This window comes from Suillus subalutaceus (genome assembly GCF_016647625.1).
Source record: "Suillus subalutaceus strain FC151 chromosome Unknown DFJ58scaffold_11, whole genome shotgun sequence".
NCBI lineage: Eukaryota > Fungi > Basidiomycota > Agaricomycetes > Boletales > Suillaceae > Suillus > Suillus subalutaceus.
This window is the reverse complement of record NW_024540260.1, coordinates 151413-169597: the sequence shown is the minus strand read 5'-3', so window position 1 is coordinate 169597 and position 18185 is coordinate 151413. Positions and strand designations below refer to the sequence as shown.

The 18185-nt window shown below is 48.6% G+C and overlaps 7 protein-coding genes across 7 annotated transcripts; 3 read left to right on the top strand and 4 right to left on the bottom strand.

The window, feature by feature from the left end:
- Positions 1–2221: 2221 nt before the first annotated feature.
- DFJ58DRAFT_764903 (NMD3 family-domain-containing protein) lies at positions 2222–4308 on the bottom strand. Its single transcript, XM_041388723.1, is given in 7 exon segments — positions 2222–2947; positions 3018–3372; positions 3421–3554; positions 3574–3720; positions 3768–3954; positions 3994–4047; positions 4219–4308. The coding sequence occupies 7 exon segments, from the start codon at positions 4272–4274 to the stop codon at positions 2348–2350; spliced, it is 1533 nt and encodes a 510-aa protein (XP_041248746.1). The 5' UTR covers positions 4275–4308; the 3' UTR covers positions 2222–2347.
- Positions 4309–4591: 283 nt separating this feature from the next.
- Positions 4592–6855, top strand: DFJ58DRAFT_764901 (uncharacterized protein). Its single transcript, XM_041388722.1, has 4 exons — positions 4592–4788; positions 4889–6223; positions 6370–6787; positions 6838–6855. The coding sequence occupies exons 1-3, from the start codon at positions 4733–4735 to the stop codon at positions 6449–6451; spliced, it is 1473 nt and encodes a 490-aa protein (XP_041248745.1). The 5' UTR covers positions 4592–4732; the 3' UTR covers positions 6452–6787; positions 6838–6855.
- Positions 6856–8688, bottom strand: DFJ58DRAFT_764898 (uncharacterized protein). The gene is made up of 4 exons (XM_041388721.1): positions 7976–8688; positions 7792–7911; positions 7368–7659; positions 6856–7307 (listed from the first exon to the last, which is right to left on the bottom strand). The coding sequence occupies exons 1-4, from the start codon at positions 8426–8428 to the stop codon at positions 7162–7164; spliced, it is 1011 nt and encodes a 336-aa protein (XP_041248744.1). The 5' UTR covers positions 8429–8688; the 3' UTR covers positions 6856–7161.
- Positions 8689–8918: 230 nt separating this feature from the next.
- DFJ58DRAFT_653248 (uncharacterized protein) lies at positions 8919–9337 on the bottom strand (the record flags this gene model as incomplete). The annotated part of the gene is made up of 2 exons (XM_041381730.1): positions 8919–8974; positions 9031–9337. 2 exons carry the CDS (start codon positions 9335–9337, stop codon positions 8919–8921), a joined length of 363 nt encoding a protein of 120 aa, XP_041248743.1.
- A 1325-nt stretch (positions 9338–10662) lies between these two features.
- Positions 10663–13746, top strand: DFJ58DRAFT_723046 (P-loop containing nucleoside triphosphate hydrolase protein; the record flags this gene model as incomplete). Its single annotated transcript, XM_041384944.1, has 6 exons — positions 10663–10892; positions 10921–10970; positions 11019–11442; positions 11496–12918; positions 12964–13055; positions 13116–13746. The coding sequence occupies 6 exons, from the start codon at positions 10663–10665 to the stop codon at positions 13744–13746; spliced, it is 2850 nt and encodes a 949-aa protein (XP_041248742.1).
- A 39-nt stretch (positions 13747–13785) lies between these two features.
- On the bottom strand, positions 13786–15719 carry DFJ58DRAFT_41753 (tRNA-guanine(15) transglycosylase-like protein). The gene is made up of 12 exons (XM_041380294.1): positions 15539–15719; positions 15274–15476; positions 15119–15223; positions 15003–15069; positions 14714–14953; positions 14645–14660; positions 14562–14596; positions 14473–14508; positions 14389–14423; positions 14264–14336; positions 14082–14207; positions 13786–14032 (listed from the first exon to the last, which is right to left on the bottom strand). Exons 1-12 carry the CDS (start codon positions 15603–15605, stop codon positions 13791–13793), a joined length of 1245 nt encoding a protein of 414 aa, XP_041248741.1. The 5' UTR covers positions 15606–15719; the 3' UTR covers positions 13786–13790.
- Positions 15720–15797: 78 nt separating this feature from the next.
- DFJ58DRAFT_764890 (uncharacterized protein) lies at positions 15798–17747 on the top strand. Its single transcript, XM_041388720.1, has 8 exons — positions 15798–15968; positions 16019–16166; positions 16213–16454; positions 16495–16500; positions 16553–16871; positions 16919–17084; positions 17133–17321; positions 17378–17747. Exons 1-8 carry the CDS (start codon positions 15823–15825, stop codon positions 17533–17535), a joined length of 1374 nt encoding a protein of 457 aa, XP_041248740.1. The 5' UTR covers positions 15798–15822; the 3' UTR covers positions 17536–17747.
- The last annotated feature ends 438 nt before the right edge of the window (positions 17748–18185 follow it).

Here is an 18185-nt window from a genome sequence, read left to right as displayed (position 1 = left end):
TGAGATCACGAGGTCCCCGAGTCGGATGGGAAAAGGTTGAAAAGAGGGTAGCACCGGTTTATTTCCTCGCGCTACTACCGAACTCGGACTTGCTCGGGCGGCTTGAGAGCGAGGGTTCATATTTGGCGCGATCACCGGGGGGAAACAAAGGTCACATTATATTGGCCGAGCGCGCTAAGCGTTGAGCAGACTATATGGTGCGAGACGTGAGGATCGAGGAAAACCTTGAGCGATAAGAAGCAGCTGATCAGCGCATGATGCATTCGATTCGAAGAGATGACCGCTGCCGAACAACGCTCATACATCGCGACCGCCACTATTACATCGCATTTCGTAAGATCAGTTATCAGAGATATGGCAGATCGGAAATCGATGTGTAGCGCGTTGCGCGTGACACATGCTCTTCAAGATAAAGTTCCACGAACTTTGCTTCAAAATTTGAATTCAGAATTTCAAGGTCTCTGTAGGGGACATTCTGAACTTGTTAGATCCCGCGGGACAGGAACACAGGAGGACTCGTACCTTGTACCTTGTATTCCATCTAAGGATATTTGGGTTCTTCACCCGACTGGTAATCGTCATTGAGGGCTGTCATAGGAGAAGGATAGGTTCACCATGGAAACACCACGAGTTCACACAACGCCAGTTCTAGCCGTCTCTCTCCTGACCTGGGCCAAGCCAGCAAGCATGTGCACATGTTTGAAATGACCTTAGTCAGACCTAGACAAGTCGCTGATAGGCCAATTCCAAAGAGTGATTCGGAACAATATGTATGAGTTCTTAGCACATCCCGAAAAGTCGCGAAAGTGAGTTTGCTGCATCTGGGAATTGCTCACTCGCTAGCGTTATATATAGATGCGGTAAAGACTGAAGCTCCCGCAGTGTTGGGGAAGGCAAAAGACTCAGGCAAGGTACATACCTCTGAATTAGGACAGATTGGAGGAGATCCGCGTCGCGTAGCCCGCGCTTCCAGAATTCCATCCTTCACTACCGTGAAGCGCATGTAGGAACTCGGGCCCTATCCCAACTAATTTTCCAGGACCTGGAGCAAGTCACCGTCACAGCAATGTTCAAACCTTGATAATAAAGTCACTTTCCTAGTAGCAGACATGCTCGGGTGTGATCTTCCTTGCATCCGAGCAAGGCGTTGGTTCTGGAGATGCCATGATTGGCACCTCAGTTCGTCACACCCTGCTCGTCTAGTCATACGAGATCCATGATGGTAGCTCGGCAATTGCCCTCAATTCCCGTGATTTCTGTTCAAGGACTCCCATGAACAATCGGATACAGGTTGAAGCGTCACGGGACGCCAGAACGATCATCCTGTGAGATGCCGGTACTGTTGTGGCGTACTACATAGGCGTCGAATGCGAACCAAATATGGTAAGTGCAGTATTCAAACATTCCACCCCGGGCCTCCACGCTCGCGCTCAAACGTTAAACGTTGAACACATGCAACTTTAAGTGCCTCCGTTCTGCCCCCGCCATGTCCGGACTGTGCCAGTACAACGACGAAAATTTTCTTCAAGGTGTGTTGTTCCTCAGCTGAAGTCGGCAACTTTTGAATTTGTGAATCGAACTCAAAACTCCAGTGGGACATGAGAAATACAACACCCTGCAGAAATGGATCATCTTCCTCGCCGGTCATGGCCAAATAAAGTATTTGTGCTATTCTGGTATGCAATTGTCGCGAAAGCGTTCGTCCGAGTCATGAGGGAACATCATAACTTGCTTCGAATTTGATCATGACTCCCAGTGATTAACAAGGCAGAGTGGTCACTAGCTACACTGGCAGGAGTTTCCGCATGTCATGTGTTAAACACGTACTCACTGCCATGCTTGAATAAATTAACTGTTCTAGTCGCTGTTGTCGCTGTATTCATCTGGGCATTTTCCCTGTCTCATCGGCAGAAGAGCGTAACTGTATACTTATTTGCAACTAACCAGGCCACTATATGTCCATCCGTCTGGTGCAGCTTTTCATCGATCGGTGGCGCTATAGGCCGGATGGATCTCGTAGCCTCATGCCCTCGTGTTTTGGTGAGCCTTGTCTATTCTTGTCTATTTTCTCTCCATCGCATGGTTTGATAGTTACATCGAGATCCGTCGTAACTCATGGGTCTTCTTATCAGTTACCAAGCATTAGTAGCTATCAACGAGGAGGTTGTTCCGACGATTTAAGATGCTTGCCGCGTCTCACCGGCCCCCGGTATATGTATGACGTCTTTTTTTTTTGTAAAAAAAACCGACACTTAGAGAACGCCGGAGACGAAGAAAAGAGCAGCCAAAAATCCATATATTGTAATATTTGAGCGCGCTTGACAAGCTCACACCTAGACTGTAAAAATCATGAGCCCTCTGAATCTCCAAGCGTCATCTCGTCAAATTCCTCTAATAATTCCTCCAGTTTCACTGCGGGGAAGTCAGGTTCCTCCTCTGCATCCTGTTCGTCTCCATTTGTCACAGTAGTATTGCTTGTGTCCGCTTCATCAACGTCCATTCCATATTGGCCTCCTTTCTTCCGTACTCCATCAGTGGCATCACGCATTTTCGTATCCTTGGCCGCGTATAGATTGACCGTCCCACGTAACTCGGGATCTTCTTCGAGGTCCCGCAAAAACAGCTCATAATCCTCTTCCACTTTCTTCTGATCTCGTCCGCCCATACGTCCAACAACACCCCGCCCGGCCCCAGTTTCGCCCTCCTCCCCAGCTTCCTTCGCAATACTCCGCAGCTTCCAATTTCTCGTCTTAGTCTTCTTTCTGCGGTTCGGGTACGTTTTCTTCACGAGTATGATATCAGGGATGCGAGATGAAGGAAGGGATGCGAAGTCGTCTGAGTTGAAGTTGGCATTGCTGAGATGATACCCCAGCGCAGTGTCGCCGGGCTGCAGGATAGCGCCTAGATGTGTCCGCGTGTGGAAGATCTGGGTTGACACGCTAGAGCTCTCATGATCCATGATCGCGTCTTGGATCACCGTAGGATCCATGTGATTTGAATGCACCCGACATTGCTACCTGCGCGTCGGCGGAGACCCATTTGCCACGGACGGTGCCTGAGGGCTCGACGTCCAGGATCGTAAATTCAACCAGATCTGTCACCGTTGCCAGAGAGGCGAAGGGCGCCCTCCAGTAAACCTGCGCTGATATCTCGCAAGTTTGCAGTGTTGCAGGATCTAAGAGCTGGAAAGAGTTGCCGACCCGGGTACAAATGGTAAGCGGGCTTATGTTGCTCAGCTGCCGGGCCTGCTTTGGAGGAATGCAGACAAGGTCATCCTTGCAAATCGGGACAATCTCGACAGAGTAGGTAAATTTATAGTTTGCGGTGCCCGAGTGAGTGTCAGTGGAGAGCAACTGCTCGGAACCCTTCGATCTGCGTGTCATGAGAACCAAAATAGCGAGCCGCCGTGACGAAACTTACCGCACTGGAACAACCCCTGCTAAGAATTCGACCATCTTGATCGCATGACTTCGTTGACTGTAGAAGAAGTCGAGGCCATCTCTGACCTCTTTGACGGATATCGTATCCTTTTGTGTCCCGTGCTTCAAAATCAGCTGCTCGAGGTATAAAAACTGTTCGTTTGTGGGACACTTTCTGTCGCACTTGTACAAGTGCTTTCCACGTATTTTTCGCTGCCAGCTTAGTGCAGTCAGGGCATTGTCCATGCTGGACAAGATATTCGATCTCGAAGATTTGCTCCAGTATCGTCGATGTCAGAACCTGATGAATGTGAGCAACATATGGCATTCTCCAACAGACGTGCATACCTCCTTCTGAATCGTCAATGAGACTCGTAATCGCTTCGAGTGAGGCTCCGTCCATATGAAGTGAGCTTCCGTCAACCGGACTTTATTCAAGCCCTTGAGCCTCTTCAGACAGATCGCCAGTAATTCTTGGGATTCTGGTCGAGCGAGGGTCCAAGATTGAGGGGGCGATAGAAAACGCTCGCAATTTCTACAAAATGAGACCGACGCTGATCATCGAAGTCAGTACCGTTCTTCATGCTGCTCAAAAAGTTGGTGACAACACACACTGCTTTGGGATGCCCTCGGTTATGTCTACGCTATATGCATATGAGCGCTCTCAAATCATGATCTTGCGTCATGTAATGATACTCACGTATTTCGAAGACATGCCACACATAAATTGGCAGAATTTGGGACAATCGGTGTTCCTGATGATGGGGGTCAGCAAAGCAAATATTTCAAGATCTAAGACTTGCCACAATCAGCGCAGAGCACACGATGGACAGCGGGTCCTGGAACAAATTCCATCTTCACGAGATGGTGTGTACTAAAAGTAAGCAGATAACTTATGATCGCGCTTACCTGACTCGGATCTGGATTTTTCAGTTAGCTAATATTAATGTGTCACGAGTTTTATCTCCTTATCGAGTAATCTCTCCTGAACCCAAGGGCGAGGATTTGCTCTCCTACTTTTTTTTATCCGAGTCTCTTCGCAGGTTGTCTGTTCAAACATTCACCATTGGACGCAGGAATATTGCAACTTGTGTGAGGCATTGTACATACGAGAAACACATTAATACCTCAATTTATTTTAAAAAAAATGGAGGCACTTATTACATAATCTGTACGTTATCGCGTCGCGATCAATATTGGTTGACGCGAAGTTCGAACTTTTGCTTCGAGTCCCTTACTACTAGTCGCGTGTTCCAGTCATCTCTTTAACCCTCTGAGCCTTCAGTGTTTAGTGTTTGTTTCTAGCCCATTTGATGGGGAAATCGTATGTAGTGGTCGTGGGTTTGAAGCCGGGCATATATAAGAATTGGTAGGTTGACATCCTTATTCTCGCAAATTCAACGCGTCGACACAATCATGTTGGCGCATGCCAATTCCTTATGGATTTGTGAAGCTTATACGCTCTTCAGGATAGAATGCAACGGACAGATCAGAAATGTTCCACGCGCTGTTCATCAAAGCTTTGATACGTACGAGGAAGCTCTTGCAGTATTTCACGGAGCCCTGGAAAGGGGTGAAGTGGAGGCTGTCCGACCAAATCCAGGCGCTGCGTCAGCTTCTGCCACTAGAATCAAGAATGAGATGGATGGTAATATGTACCAACCGGTGACTCCGAGCAGAATGCATCGCGCCGGCGATGCTCGTACTGTGCAGTTACGCCAGACGCCATGGGATGACGTCTCCTTACTGCATTCTCCACGCCAAATGTTGTCGCCAGAACCGCCAACTGGGGTGACTCAGTACGTGGACCTACCAGACGATCCTTGGCTTCAGCTAGAAAGAGGATTGTCACCCCGAGTCACCGTGGAGGATACTACATCCTACACATCTTCAAATTCTTGCGTAAATGATGTGTCGCATTTACTGATGAGACCCCGCCCCACTCATATCAGAAGGGGCGAAACTTCCCCTACCTCATCCGTGATGTCCATAGAGAAAACAATATCCCCTCGAGATCTGCGTAGACAAGAGACTGCTCCTGCATCGTTCGAGACGGGAGCGCGGTACCCCACTCTCGAAGAAATATGCAAAGGTCAGGACTTGGATCCTCGCGTCATGATTCCGCCTTCAAGGATATTTGATCCTGCAAATGTCAAACCTCGTCCAGGAGCAGTTTCTGCTCGCAGAAAGAATGACCAGATGGATGCAGAATCGACGAATTCTCGTTATTCTGCAACGCATCTTGTGCATGATCGTCTGCCAGCCGTCGATTATCCAGAATACGACGAACAATCTATTTCCTCTCCCCCACAACACCAAGTTGCCAACAAAGGGAAGAGTCGAGCACCCGTAGATGCTGCAACTGAAGCACTATGTGCATCCGGTTATGTTTCTTGCAACAATCGGCATTCGTTCTCACAGTACCCCTACCATGTTCAAGAAGTCTACTCGCGTGATCGGCCTGAACAGCGCAGCGTTGTTGTTGTGCACTGTCCACCAGGGAACAGCTGCTGCCATAGGGACTGTGAAAGTGCGTCTGCCCGTACCGCAGTAATGAATGAACGGATTCAATCGCGCTACGCCGACGTTGGAGTCTCTCCTATTATATCAAGTGTGAGCTCGGCTCGCACAAAATCCGATGTACGAGATCCCGGAGCGCGGGTCTCTGATGCCTCAAGTGGGCGGGGGTTTCATTCGGTTTTCGGACTTTCCTCGCCTCAAGTTTCGCGTAGCAGTTACGCTGTCGAGTCGGACGTCCGTTCTCCAATTGCACGGGGGACGAGAGTCCCATCAGGCCTGTCCGAGTAAGTGCCCGCTCTGTGGTATCGCCTTTTCGCCATGGCGCGACCGTGTGCCTGCAACTATTACGCTGGACCATTTCTTTCTTAACACCCATTTGGGACACTGTTGTAATTGATTGATACCCATTGCTCATCAATTCTTCGTCTAGGCTGTCGATATTCGGACGACCATCCCCTGCGATGCGGGGATCGCCAGCGAGGGACAGGCGTCGCAGCGTGGTGATCGGTTGAGCATGATATGAGGATCAGTTCAAGCCTTGTCCTTCAGAAGGTGGTAGTTGCTTTGTTGATGCAGATTGTTGTTTATATTGATCTTGTACTGTTCGAGAAACAGGCTGGCTTCAAGGGTCTTGATTCCTGATGCCGGCTTGACCGGCACAGCAGTAGGCTTCTTATTGATACCCGGCTTTAAAGCACACATTTTTATGTACTCGGCAAAGAGGTGCAAGGTCAACTTTTCGCAACATAATGGTCGAGAACTGACAGTGAAATCAACAATGATCATTGATCATCCTAATTATGGAATTTCTCACGCCACAGACGCGTTTGGGAGAACCTCGAGGCGGGGTGAGTCAGTCCTTGGTCTCCCCTGAGAATTATGACAGAATCAATCTCAGATCCCTAACTCTGCAAATATTTCATGGGCGCAGTTTGTATACATACTGACAACATCCACACGTCATTGGAGCTCGAAGGGTGTTGGAACGATACTAAATCTACTATAACGTGAGTTATGACGTAGTAAGGGTCGCTCTGCTAGGATAGGGCGGCAAGGTGGCTGTGACTACTCTCAAATGAGGATGCCTTGCGGCAGGTAGCCGGTCGAATATCCTGATGGCAAGTTTATGGTACGGCGTGCTTCTTGCCAGTTGTTAATTCAGGCATTGTGTAGTAGTCGCGAGTTTTCTTCAAGACCTTGAAAAACACGCAGGGAGTATGGCTCAACCTCTCCTAGGTACGCCTCGCGGCAAGCCTGTTCCTCGGCCTGCAGATGATCCAGGTCTTGTTCCACCGCCTAAACTTCCGACGTTTCCAGTGGCGCTAGTTGATCGACTGCGAGGGATCGCCGATGCGGCATTCGTCGAGGCTGGTGTTATATGTGCAAAAATCAGAATATGGTCGTGACTCAACTGTCGTACTCCCATACCTGCACGAGGAATGCCTTTAGTACCTCTTGCAGCTGCCGATGTTGCTGTTGCTCTCGTCCCACGAACGCCCCGAACTCCACTTGACACACCAGTGCCTCGGCCACGAGGCGCCTTTGTGGCTGCGACTTCGCGTTGTGCACGTTCTGCTTCGTGGCGAGCAGCTTCCTCCGCAGCCGCACGCGCACGCTCTTCTGCTTCCCTCCGTTCCGCCTCTTCCCGCTCAAGGCGTTCCTTTTCTAGTCGAGCCTGTTCAAGAGCCTCCTGTCGCTCTTGCTGAAGTAACTCCTCGTCCTTGAATTAAACGTTATCAGCCACGAAGAGATCCAAAAGGTCATAGAAAATCGTTAGAAAAACGCGTCGCAAACCGAATTATGGCAAGGGGGGATACCAGGAAATGAATTGGCTGAAAGAAATATAGCTTACAGCCTCTGCGCCTTCCCATTGTTCATCAAAAATCAGCTTAGCCACAGCTTCTGACTTTCCAAGCATATTGACATATTTATCTAAAAGTGCATCCGTCTGTGCGAGTTGAGTTGCCACTTGCTACAGAAACAGACACAAGACATGACAATCATTAGCTGATCGCATGCTCAGCAGTAGTACACACCTCAGTTGCAGTCTGAGTAGATCGCAACGCGTCATTAAATAACGCAAAAGACGCGTTCAGCTTCTTGAGAACGTAGAGATCGCTCTGAAGCTTGTCTTCCCGTGCCTTTGCAGCAGCAACCCTTCCGATCATAGTTATATCAACATCGTTTTCAGAGCCCTCGTTTCCTTCTTCGTATTCGTCGTCCTCTGATATCCTGCTTTGATCAGGCCAGAATGTCTGCGATGTCGTAGCAGTTGGTGCCAGTAGACTGAAACGTGGCTTATCATGAAAACGAAAATTTTCTGTGTCTTTGTCTTCAAGTGAGAGCTCTGAGAGGGAAAGATCGGCGCCCCCAGGACCCGTATGAGGTGAGTCGAATGATTCAGGTAGTAGTGGCAAAGACCCGGACAACAGTTGTGAATCGCTAGCGTCCGGAAGCAAAGACGATGGGGTGGAAGGTGACCAAGACATCTTGCGCTGAACAAGAGTTCAGTCGACAGATCAATGAGCTTTGATGGAAGTGATCGACGACCCCATGAAGCCCCACGATCGACATTTACCAACTATGCAACACAATGCACATACATGTAGTACTTGCACTTACACTTTGTACACTTGGCTAAAATGACTCCGACTCTGAGATATATGGTGAGAAGAGTAGCCTTTACACAACTACTGCTAACGTACACCAAGTGACACTAAGGTAAAGCAAAACCACAACCTGTACGAAAGAAAAAGCGAAGTTGGGCTACAAGAAACGCTGTTAGTGCGAATTTAAAGTACAGTGTAATCGAAGTGTTCAAATTGAAGTCCAATGAGATGCCAATTGTTCGTGTCCAAGTCCATTGCCTGAGTCCATCATCCATTCCATCACCAAACATCAAATCGTACACCTCTTCCTTTCCTATCTTTCATTATGTTTTGGCATTTTGTTACGTTCACAGAAAACTCTGCAGGCAGCTTATGTGGCTGCGTCAATCAGGAACTCTTCACTCCAGTTCCCAGAGTCGCCGAATACTGAATTAACCGTTAGCTTTGTGAACCAGGTGAAGATAGCGTGACAGGATACTCACATACGATCATGTACTCCCCGGGAACGGTGTCGTCAGGGATCGTGACTTCAACTTCACCATCAGTAAGCGCAAATCCATACGCGATGGGACTGGATTCGGTTGCATCGCCCTGGCGAAGGTATACCTGGCCAGTAGGATTGGTTACTTCGGAAGGTTCTGAGGACGTATCCCAGGTGACAAGGAATGTCCCTCCGACACTCCATGTGGAGGCAGATGTAGGTTCGATGATTGTGGGTACCCAAACATCACGCTTCATCACGGCAGAAAGAGGAGCGCTTAATGCGCAGGAGAGCAGCGTAAGGATCATGAAGAGTGCAGTCAGAAGAGCACGGGGTGAAGTGCTGGTAGACATGATTAATCGTGAAGATTTCGTTAAACTGAAGAAATGATACAGAGGATAGCCTGAGGCATTCAGGTCGGTGGGCTTTACTTATATACTGCCAGCGCAGCTGACCGCATGAGGCCCACGATGTGTTTGCTTTTGTCAGCGTCATTTGGTTTATGTGATACTTTCCGAAAAGGTCGTTACTAACCTCACCGCCGAATCTCCACCGACCAGTGCTGGCTTCGGAGCCAGAGCTACATAACCGGACAAAGACCCCCGAATGTGCTGATTTTAGGATGCATCCTGCCTCATGTATGTATCTGCATAAGTAACGGATCAGAGTCATCAGACCTCAAGTAAGACTTAGGACAGCCAATTCAAACCAACTTAGAGCGAACTTGATGGTAAGCACTGGCCGCAAGTCCATGACTGTCCGACTCATCTGCGCATCGGGTATCAATATACTGGATCCGACCGTAATATTCAATATGATCTTACTGTATCAGCTGTATATGTGATGTACGATAGATGATACCAAACTTGAGAGACTCGGTTAGGACAGCCTCATCAAGATATAATATCGGATCATGGTTCCTTATCCCTCACTACTTACTTTCATGACCGCATAGCCTAGACTGTCCGACTTGGTCGCTAATACCTGTAGATGAAAGCACAGGGCGGCCTTTTGAATACCGGGTTAAAGTGGTACAGGGTTGCAGTACGTGCTTCCAGAGCTCCATATCTTGAGCCTGGCCGCTGGCACATCCCAGATATTAAGTCGGCTAATCGTTAATTAGAGCTTCTGTGGTGCCGGGGACCCGGCTCAGCGACAAGGAACAGGCTATCGCCGCGATAACAACCATGAAATGAGTGGAAAAATCGGCCTCAAGGGCGAAGTTATTGGGGCCCGTGAGCCAAAAGCTCGGCGCTCGGCGGTTGAACGATGCAGGAATGAGTGCAAACGCGTGTTCACAGGATGTGCATGTGGCAGTACTTGGTTCTGTACTGTGCCATCACATGGAGTCCGTAATAACAGTGTCTTTCAAGTGGCAGAGGTACTCCTTTCCTTATCGTGAAAGAAGGAGTGATAAGCTTAACCCTGATCATATGTAAGGGCTAGAAGCTCGATCGCGAGCTGTACGAAATATCAGAAAAAATATTCCACACTCTCAAAGGGTGAGTGAAAGAGGGCATGTGGTCGGTGGCTGTGTACATTTTAGCATGATGAAGGCCATAATCGTACATACTCGACTTGTTATACAAACATCAAAAATATTCTCGCCAAGAATTAGGAAGGCCTTTACACCATGACATCACGGAAAAGGAACAGAGTTATTGAGGAGGAGGAGAAGGAAACAAATTCAGACTTTTCACTGGCTCCACCCGCTTCAGACGACGAATTCGATGTCGACATCTCTGGTGCTCTCACAGGCAAGAGACCAAGAAAAGACGTTCCAATCGAGAATTACCCTGGTGATGACGACGGCATCGAAGAGTTAATCCACGATTCTATCACGAAGCGAAATATGAAAGGCGGGTACTGAGATGCTGAAGAAGATTAAGAGTAAAGGGAAAAGTAAGGGTGACACCGGAGGAGGAAGCTTCCAAAGCATGGGTATGCGCTCCTATTCAATGAAGATCGTGCGCTGATGGGCCTCTTTAGGTCTGCACCCATCGCTTCTGCGTTCATTGACACTCCAGGGGTATCGCACACCCACACCTATACAACGTGCATCCATTCCTGCCCTTCTTGCATCTCCACCACGGGATCTAGTCGGAATGGCCCGGACTGGCTCGGGAAAGACTCTTGCGTACATGGTACCTTTAGTACAGCGCCTTGGAGGCAGACATGCACATACCTTTGGAGCTCGGGCAATTATCCTAGTACCAGCGCGTGAGCTTGCCACTCAAGTTGTCAAAGTTGGGAAGGCACTTGTGCGAGGTTGGACAAACGATGCTGCGCAGCATGCAGGCGACGACGTTGAAGATTCGTCAAATGGAAAGGGCGAAAGCTTGCGCTGGAGTCTGATCGTCGGCGGGGAGGGTCTGGATGAACAGTTCGAAATGATCAGTAATAATCCAGATATGTACGTGCATTTCATGCATGCGGGTATTGAGTCTAATGTCGTTCTCGGTTTAGCATCATCGCAACTCCTGGCCGTCTCCTCCACCTAATCGTTGAGATGTCACTTTCCTTGTCGTCCGTGCAATATGTTGTTTTTGATGAGGCGGATCGTCTTTTTGAGCTTGGTTTTGCTACTGCACTTACAGAGATCCTTGCTCGCCTTCCCGTGTCTCGTCAGACCCTTCTTTTTTCCGCGACCCTCCCGAAATCGCTCGTAGAGTTTGCCAAAGCAGGTCTATCCGACCCCAAACTTGTGCGACTAGATGCAGAGTCCAAAATCAGTTCTGACCTACGAATGGCATTTTTTTCTGTCAAACAAGCGGAGAAAGATGCATCTCTATTGGCACTTCTCCGGGATGTTATCAAAGTCCCCTATGGAAGCACCGAATCATTCAAGGAAGATGACACCGAATCCTCAGGTAAACACAAGAAGGGGAAGTTCAGGGCCAAACATCCAACCCATAGTGCGCCTCACCAGACGCTCGTGTTCGCAGCTACAAAACACCACGTCGAATATCTCTCTGCGCTCCTCACCACAGCCGGCTACGCTGTCTCTGCTCTTTACGGCTCACTGACCCAATCTGCTCGGACATACCAAATGAATCAGTTCTTGGCGCAAAAGACCAGCATATTGGTCGTCACGGACGTTGCAGCCCGTGGCCTTGATATACCAGTTCTCGAAAACGTGGTAAACTACGATTTCCCTGTCGGTGCAAGGATATTCGTTCACCGCGTGGGTCGCACGGCCAGAGCTGGAAGAAAAGGTTGGGCATGGAGTCTCATTACCCATGGCGAGTTGCCATATCTCTGTGACCTGCAACTCTTTCTTGGTCGGCCGTTGATCACTTCGTCTTCATCCATTCCTGCATCGGCTACGACGTCAGAAGAGCCTTACACTCAATCACTACTCTTTGCTCCATTTCCACGGGACCTAATGGATTCAGAGGTCGAGTATGTTCGCACACTAGACGAGTCACAAAATACGCTGCCAACCCTACGCGCAGTCATGGGACGTGGGCACGCAATGTATGAGCGAAGTCGTGGAAAGGCCAGCCCGGCGAGTTATCGACGTGCAAAAGAACTCGGACGTAGCGGACAGGAAGGTGTCGTACATCCCGTCCTCACGTTGATGCAGGACGGCGATAACAGAAAAGAAGACACGAGAGAAATGGAGGAGAAGCGTGCCGCGATCGTCCGTGCGGTTAGCGCATTCAAGCCTGCTGAGACGGTGTTCGAGATTGGTACTCGTGGAAAAGCGGCGACTGCTAATACTGTACTTATGAAAGAACGGAGGAAGGCGCTTGCAAAGGCCGTAGAGCGGGCCGGAGATTCAGGGCCTAGCCATTCTGCTATTGTCAACACAGACCAAGGCGGTGACGACGGTCTCGGGGAAGCAGGAGATGGTGACGTGGAAATGGCGGACGAGGAAGATATTGCGGTTCGTCTCCTCAAAACTGGAAGAGTCGATACTGATTTTCTGCAGGCTGTTTTCCATGTCTCTAACAAGAGCAATAACTTCCGCGATGAGGATTATTACATGTCCCACTATCAAAAAGACGCCATAACCGAAAAAGGGTTTGTATATTCCATCTACTCCTGATCGTCCACACTGAAATATAAATGATATTTTCCTAGCTACTCGCTCACAGATGGAGCTTCTTCCTTTGCCGCTCAAGCTCAGGGTGCCATCCTCGACCTTGCAGGAGATGAGGACACTATTGGTTCGCGCCAACGCCACCAGAACAAGTTGTCATGGGATAAGAAAAAGAAGAAATTCGTCAAAGGGGGCGGAATTGGCTCTGACAACATGAAACTTCTGCGAACGGAGAATGGCACTCAATTGCCTGCTACATATAAAAGTGGCCGGTTTGACGACTGGAAGAAGAAAGCAAGGGTGTCGCTGCCAAAGATTGGAGAAAGGGAGATGGAACGGAGAGGTGCTGGTGCGGTCGGGCCTGGAGGGAGGAGATGGAAACACAACAAGGTCACAGAGGCCAAGCCATTGGACAAGCTCAGCAATGATTACGAGCGCAAATCGAGGCAACTCAAGAAGAAAGAAGAGAGTTTCGCAGGGGAAGCAGGCGAGGCAAAACCAAAAAGTCCTGGTAAAGCGAAAAAGATCAGAAGTGGCGGGCGTTTCGGAGGGAAATCAGTGGGCAGAGTCAAGACCGAGATCAAGACAGTCGACCAGATACGCAAAAACAGGATGGTTGCAGAACGGAAGAAGGCTAAGAATGCTCGGCCCAGTCGCAAAGGAAGGAGTTGATTTTTGCACTGTCTGTTCTCCTACTTTTACATGACATGTCATTATCAAGCCGCATCCGAGTACTCCCATTTCACCCCTGAGCCTTGAACTAACGGCACGTCGACACCCTGCATCAAGTCTACCCCAACGCTGCGCAGAGCGTTCACACACCATTCGGGGTATCCAGTATCACCGAAGTAATCGAAGAAGAATGACTTTAAGTACTCAGGGAATCGACCTTCGAGGATAGCATCTCTGGCACCGCCCATAACCCGGGCCTGGAAAACAAGGTTATGAATTGTGAGGGCTGACCAAAGATCAGCTAAGTATATCACAAGAAACGATATTCGAATTACCGTGGGCACCAGCTGTCTCTATTGTGACAATGTGGTGTAATACGGCTCGAGACATGCCGCTTGCACATGTCGGACAAGGGCAGTTCTTGTCTATAGGTTCCATGCTCTTCGTGTGCTTTCCGAGCTCTATTTCATCAACCAATGAGCTCTGCACCGCATTGACGTTCATGAAATAAGCGCACTGAGGTTGAGGGGCCCCTTGAAAGTCAAGGCCACACCAAATCTTGCAGTCCGAGTAGGGAACACACAATCCGCCTGAGCAACTTTCAGAGAACTTCGCGTCAAGGTGCGTCGATCTCAAGCTTACCATGTCAACACCCAATGCAACGCAAACCAGCAGATCTGGAGTCTGCGATCAGGATTAACAGCGAGGAGCAAGCGGTTCAAGCACCTTCTGCAAAACCTACGCCCATGGAGTAGCGGGGCCCTAAATGCGCAGAAGCTTGCAGGGGGCTTCGCAGAAGCAATCAATATACTCACGATCTGAAGGTAGCCGGTCTGCACACTGCTTGATACTATGCGAGATCAGGTGCACAAAGACGACGGCCCGGAGTCAAACTTACATTTTCCAAAACACCTCTCAAGAAGGTACATCAGGTCGCTAAAGCCTCCAGATTAGTTAAGGGACCTACCCTTTTCTTCTCCTCCACTAAGACCGCCTATAGCATACCCAGTGACTCGGTCCTTCCGCTCGATCATTGCATCAAGACATAGATCTCGTAAGGCTGGGTCCAACCCTCCTTGGACAATAGCAAAAAGGTTCTGTTTGTCTTTTCGGCCGGATTTTTCATGCTGTTCGATGCAACGATCGAGCCATCGAACAGATCGGTGCATGGCCTCGCCAACTCGAGGCCCGACAGTCAAACTACTGACTGAGCCAGCATTCAACACATGAAAAATATATAATATGAGCAGCCTTACCCACGTCGTCTAGTTGCATGATAATATCTGCTCCGATTGAATGCTGTATAGAAATACTTTCTTCAGGCTGCGCCATTCATCAACAGAAGAAGCGGTAGTAACCATCAGAGACCAACCGTCAACATTGTTGGCTCTCCATTGAATGGACTAGCAAACAAAGCACCATCCTCGGTGATATTGGTGAACTTGCTCAAGGAGACCAGCTGGAAGCCTCCGCTGTCCTTCGAAAAGCTAAACTTGAGCGTGACAAGCTTCTGAAAGTTGCACTTACGGTGAGAAGGTTCCGGTTCCAACCTTGGAATTTGTGAGCCCCTCCCACTTCATCAAGGACTTTAATTCCAGGTCGCAAATTCAAATGGTACGTGTTATTCAAAATGAGTGTGATACCAAGCGATTCAACCTGTTGTGGGGTCAAGCCTTTGATCGCTGCCTGTGTTGCTACGGGCATGAATGTAGGAAGCATCGTGACACCGTCTGTGAACAACAACTTGAATCTATCCTGCTCTACCGTAGTATCTGATAAGAAGCTTACTCACGGGCAAGCTTCATTCTGCAAACTCGTGCTCGGGTTGTGTGGCATTTTGCAATGACTTCGAATTGCATATTTCAAGAACAGGTGGGAGGAACTGGCCAGAGAGGTCAATTTCTGCAAATCAAGAAAGTACAAATTCTAGAAATTGCTCATTAGACTTGTGGACTTATCTCGCAAAGTTAGACCCCTGGCTACAATTCCGGGACAGTTCTGATCACGTGATTTAATTTCAAGCTTTTCATGCTTGACTCGGAAGCTTCCTTCAAAATTGATGGTGAACACGAAAGAATGCTTGAACCTGTTCGTAGATGGCCTAGTATAGCTCACCGAATGTCCCTCAGGTGGAAGGCTATCCCCCGGAATAGATATTTACATTCAGGACGAGACCTTTTGTCAGAGTTGAATGCCCGCCAACTCGTTGCTGATGTGACGCGGTGAGAACTATCATATTCGTAAAGTGGGAGGATGTATTAACGTGTTCCAGCCCAGATGATTTCGCTAAGCATTTGCAGAAAACACGGACCATCTATGCTGGGGTAGATCCAACGGCAAAGTCTTTGCATGCAGGCCACCTTATCCCGCTTCTTTGTCTGTTCCATTTCCACATCAGAGGGCATAACACGCTAGCACTTGTAAGCTTGTGCGTTCCTATGTTGGAAATTGACTAAACATACTCAGATAGGTGGAGCGACGGGACTTGTCGGAGATCCCTCTGGCCGTATGATAGAACGCTCACTGTCGGAAAAGGCTCAAATTGAATCCAACACTGTCAAACTCACCGATTCTATTCAGCAATTTTTCTCTCGCGCGACAGAGTATGCCCTCGACAAGGCACCCTCCCTGACCACTTTTACTCAACTACAAGTCGTCAATAACCTAGATTGGCTAAAGGAATTGAATCTTCTTGATTTCTTGCGGGGGTACCGGCATTCATTTCCGCGTAAACCATATGCTGGCAAGGGATAGGTCCGTCGCTTTACCTTCCTACATTTCCTTCGTCGATGATAATGTGATGTAGTGTAAAATTGCGAATGAGTGCACACAATGGCATCACGTTCACAGAGTTCACGTATCAGCTTCTCCAAGGTTATGACTTCCACGAACTTTTTCGCACAAGGGGGTGTACTATTCAAGTAGGTGGATCAGACCAGTGGGGGAATATTCTTTCCGGCATCGACCTCATAAACAAAGTCGAAGGAAATACTGGACACGACGAGGGGTGCTTTGCACTGACCACACCATTGCTAACAACCTCACAAGGCGAGAAGTTTGGAAAGAGCGCAGGGAACGCTATATGGCTTGACGAAAAACTCACAAGTTACCTAGACTTCTATCAGGTATGCTGGGTAATTATTACTGGTCATCAGCTCAATTCTTCGGACAGTTCTTCCTGCGTACAACGGACGCTGATGTTGAGAGGTATCTCAAGATGTTTACGCTGCTTCCTGTCGAAGAGATAGACGCTGTTGTGCGAGAACATGAAATTCAGCCTGAACGCCGATTGGCACAGACACTTCTTGCCAAAGAAGTGACACTGATGATACACCAGAGTGAGAGCCAGCCTGCTGTCCGCTTGTGCTCTCTGACACGTCCTGCAGAGGAAGGCCTAGAGGCTGCACGGGTAGCAACCAACGTCCTTTTTGGAACAGACTACTCAACTCTGCACGCGAAAGATATTGTGAAATCTCTCGCCGATGACCCACGGTTAGTTCTCTGTACGGAGGACGAGTTACTCGGAATCACGCTCCCAAACATTGCTGCTAAATTCGGACTTACTTCGTCAAAGTGTTCGTCCACCTTTCTCTGGTTCTACTGAACCATTTGTTGACCAACACTTTTTCAGCGGCAGCACGACAACTTGCCATTGGGAACGGTTTATATTTGAACAATGTACCTCAGCCAGACGTGCACTTCAAGCTAGAGAGGAGTCACCTGATCGATGGACAGGTAGCGATTTTACGTGCTGGAAAAGACAAGCATTTGATTCTGGCACTGCGTTGAACATTCTGGTGCACTATCGTCTCTGATACTGTTACATTCACGACGATAGTGTAACTAAGCGCCATATGGCACATCGAGACCAGACAGTACTCATAGTAAGTATTATAGCCAAAAACATGAATTAATTCGAGTGCTGGAGTGGCACAGCTTTTGGTATCGAGCATTTAATATTTAATGCCAAAGATGTCAGACCCAAGTCGTATTGCCCATCATGTCATCGTGTCTGATTACATGTAACTGAACTTTTACTGCCGGATCACTGGTTAGTAAATGCCACGAAGTTTGTGGATTTGACCACTAAACTTCGATGGAAAAAGTTTTGATCCTACGTTTTTCAGTGGATGTTGTCAACCGTGTTTCAGTGCATCAGACTACTGTGTACAAGATGTGTGGCAGAGCCCGCAATCTAATCACGCTTCTTTATGCCCGCACTTGCATGACGTCTTTCTCTGAATCAGGTGAGAGTGAAGGTCCAAGGAAACGCTCTAGTTGGAATTTGTAGTTGAAGCCTTGAAGGTATGTTGCACGAGAAAACCGAAAATACGTCACGGTATCAAAGACAACCCGTTCAATTCCGTGCGACTGCTGATGTGGTCTGTGGTCTGATCGTTGGCGTGCGCGTCTATGATAAAAGTCTTCATGTAGCGGAA

Bases quoted from the DNA above. Each gene is read 5' to 3' on its own strand.
- DFJ58DRAFT_41753 (XM_041380294.1), bottom strand. From the start codon at position 15,605: ATGCAATTCGAAGTCATTGCAAAATGCCACACAACCCGAGCACGAGTT. The intron at 15,477-15,538 runs GTGAGTAAGCTT...TGTTGTTCACAG, and splicing joins TTGCAGAATGAAGCTTGCCC to ACGGTGTCACGATGCTTCCT. The intron at 14,337-14,388 runs GTAAGCTTGAGA...AAAGTTGCTCAG, and splicing joins TTGCATTGGGTGTTGACATG to GCGGATTGTGTGTTCCCTAC.
- DFJ58DRAFT_764903 (XM_041388723.1), bottom strand. From the start codon at position 4,274: ATGGAATTTGTTCCAGGACCCGCTGTCCATCGTGTGCTCTGCGCTGAT. The intron at 3,955-3,993 runs GTACTGACTTCG...CTCATTTTGTAG, and splicing joins TTTGAGCAGCATGAAGAACG to AAATTGCGAGCGTTTTCTAT. The intron at 3,721-3,767 runs GTATGCACGTCT...CACATTCATCAG, and splicing joins CATTGACGATTCAGAAGGAG to GTTCTGACATCGACGATACT.
- DFJ58DRAFT_764890 (XM_041388720.1), top strand. From the start codon at position 15,823: ATGCTTGAACCTGTTCGTAGATGGCCTAGTATAGCTCACCGAATGTCC. The intron at 16,167-16,212 runs GTAAGCTTGTGC...AAACATACTCAG, and splicing joins GGCATAACACGCTAGCACTT to ATAGGTGGAGCGACGGGACT. The intron at 16,872-16,918 runs GTATGCTGGGTA...TTCTTCGGACAG, and splicing joins GTTACCTAGACTTCTATCAG to TTCTTCCTGCGTACAACGGA.
- DFJ58DRAFT_764898 (XM_041388721.1), bottom strand. From the start codon at position 8,428: ATGTCTTGGTCACCTTCCACCCCATCGTCTTTGCTTCCGGACGCTAGC. The intron at 7,660-7,791 runs GTAAGCTATATT...GTTTAATTCAAG, and splicing joins AATGGGAAGGCGCAGAGGCT to GACGAGGAGTTACTTCAGCA. The intron at 7,308-7,367 runs GTATGGGAGTAC...ATATAACACCAG, and splicing joins TAAAGGCATTCCTCGTGCAG to CCTCGACGAATGCCGCATCG.
- DFJ58DRAFT_764901 (XM_041388722.1), top strand. From the start codon at position 4,733: ATGGGGAAATCGTATGTAGTGGTCGTGGGTTTGAAGCCGGGCATATAT. The intron at 4,789-4,888 runs GTAGGTTGACAT...TACGCTCTTCAG, and splicing joins CCGGGCATATATAAGAATTG to GATAGAATGCAACGGACAGA. The intron at 6,224-6,369 runs GTAAGTGCCCGC...TTCTTCGTCTAG, and splicing joins GTCCCATCAGGCCTGTCCGA to GCTGTCGATATTCGGACGAC.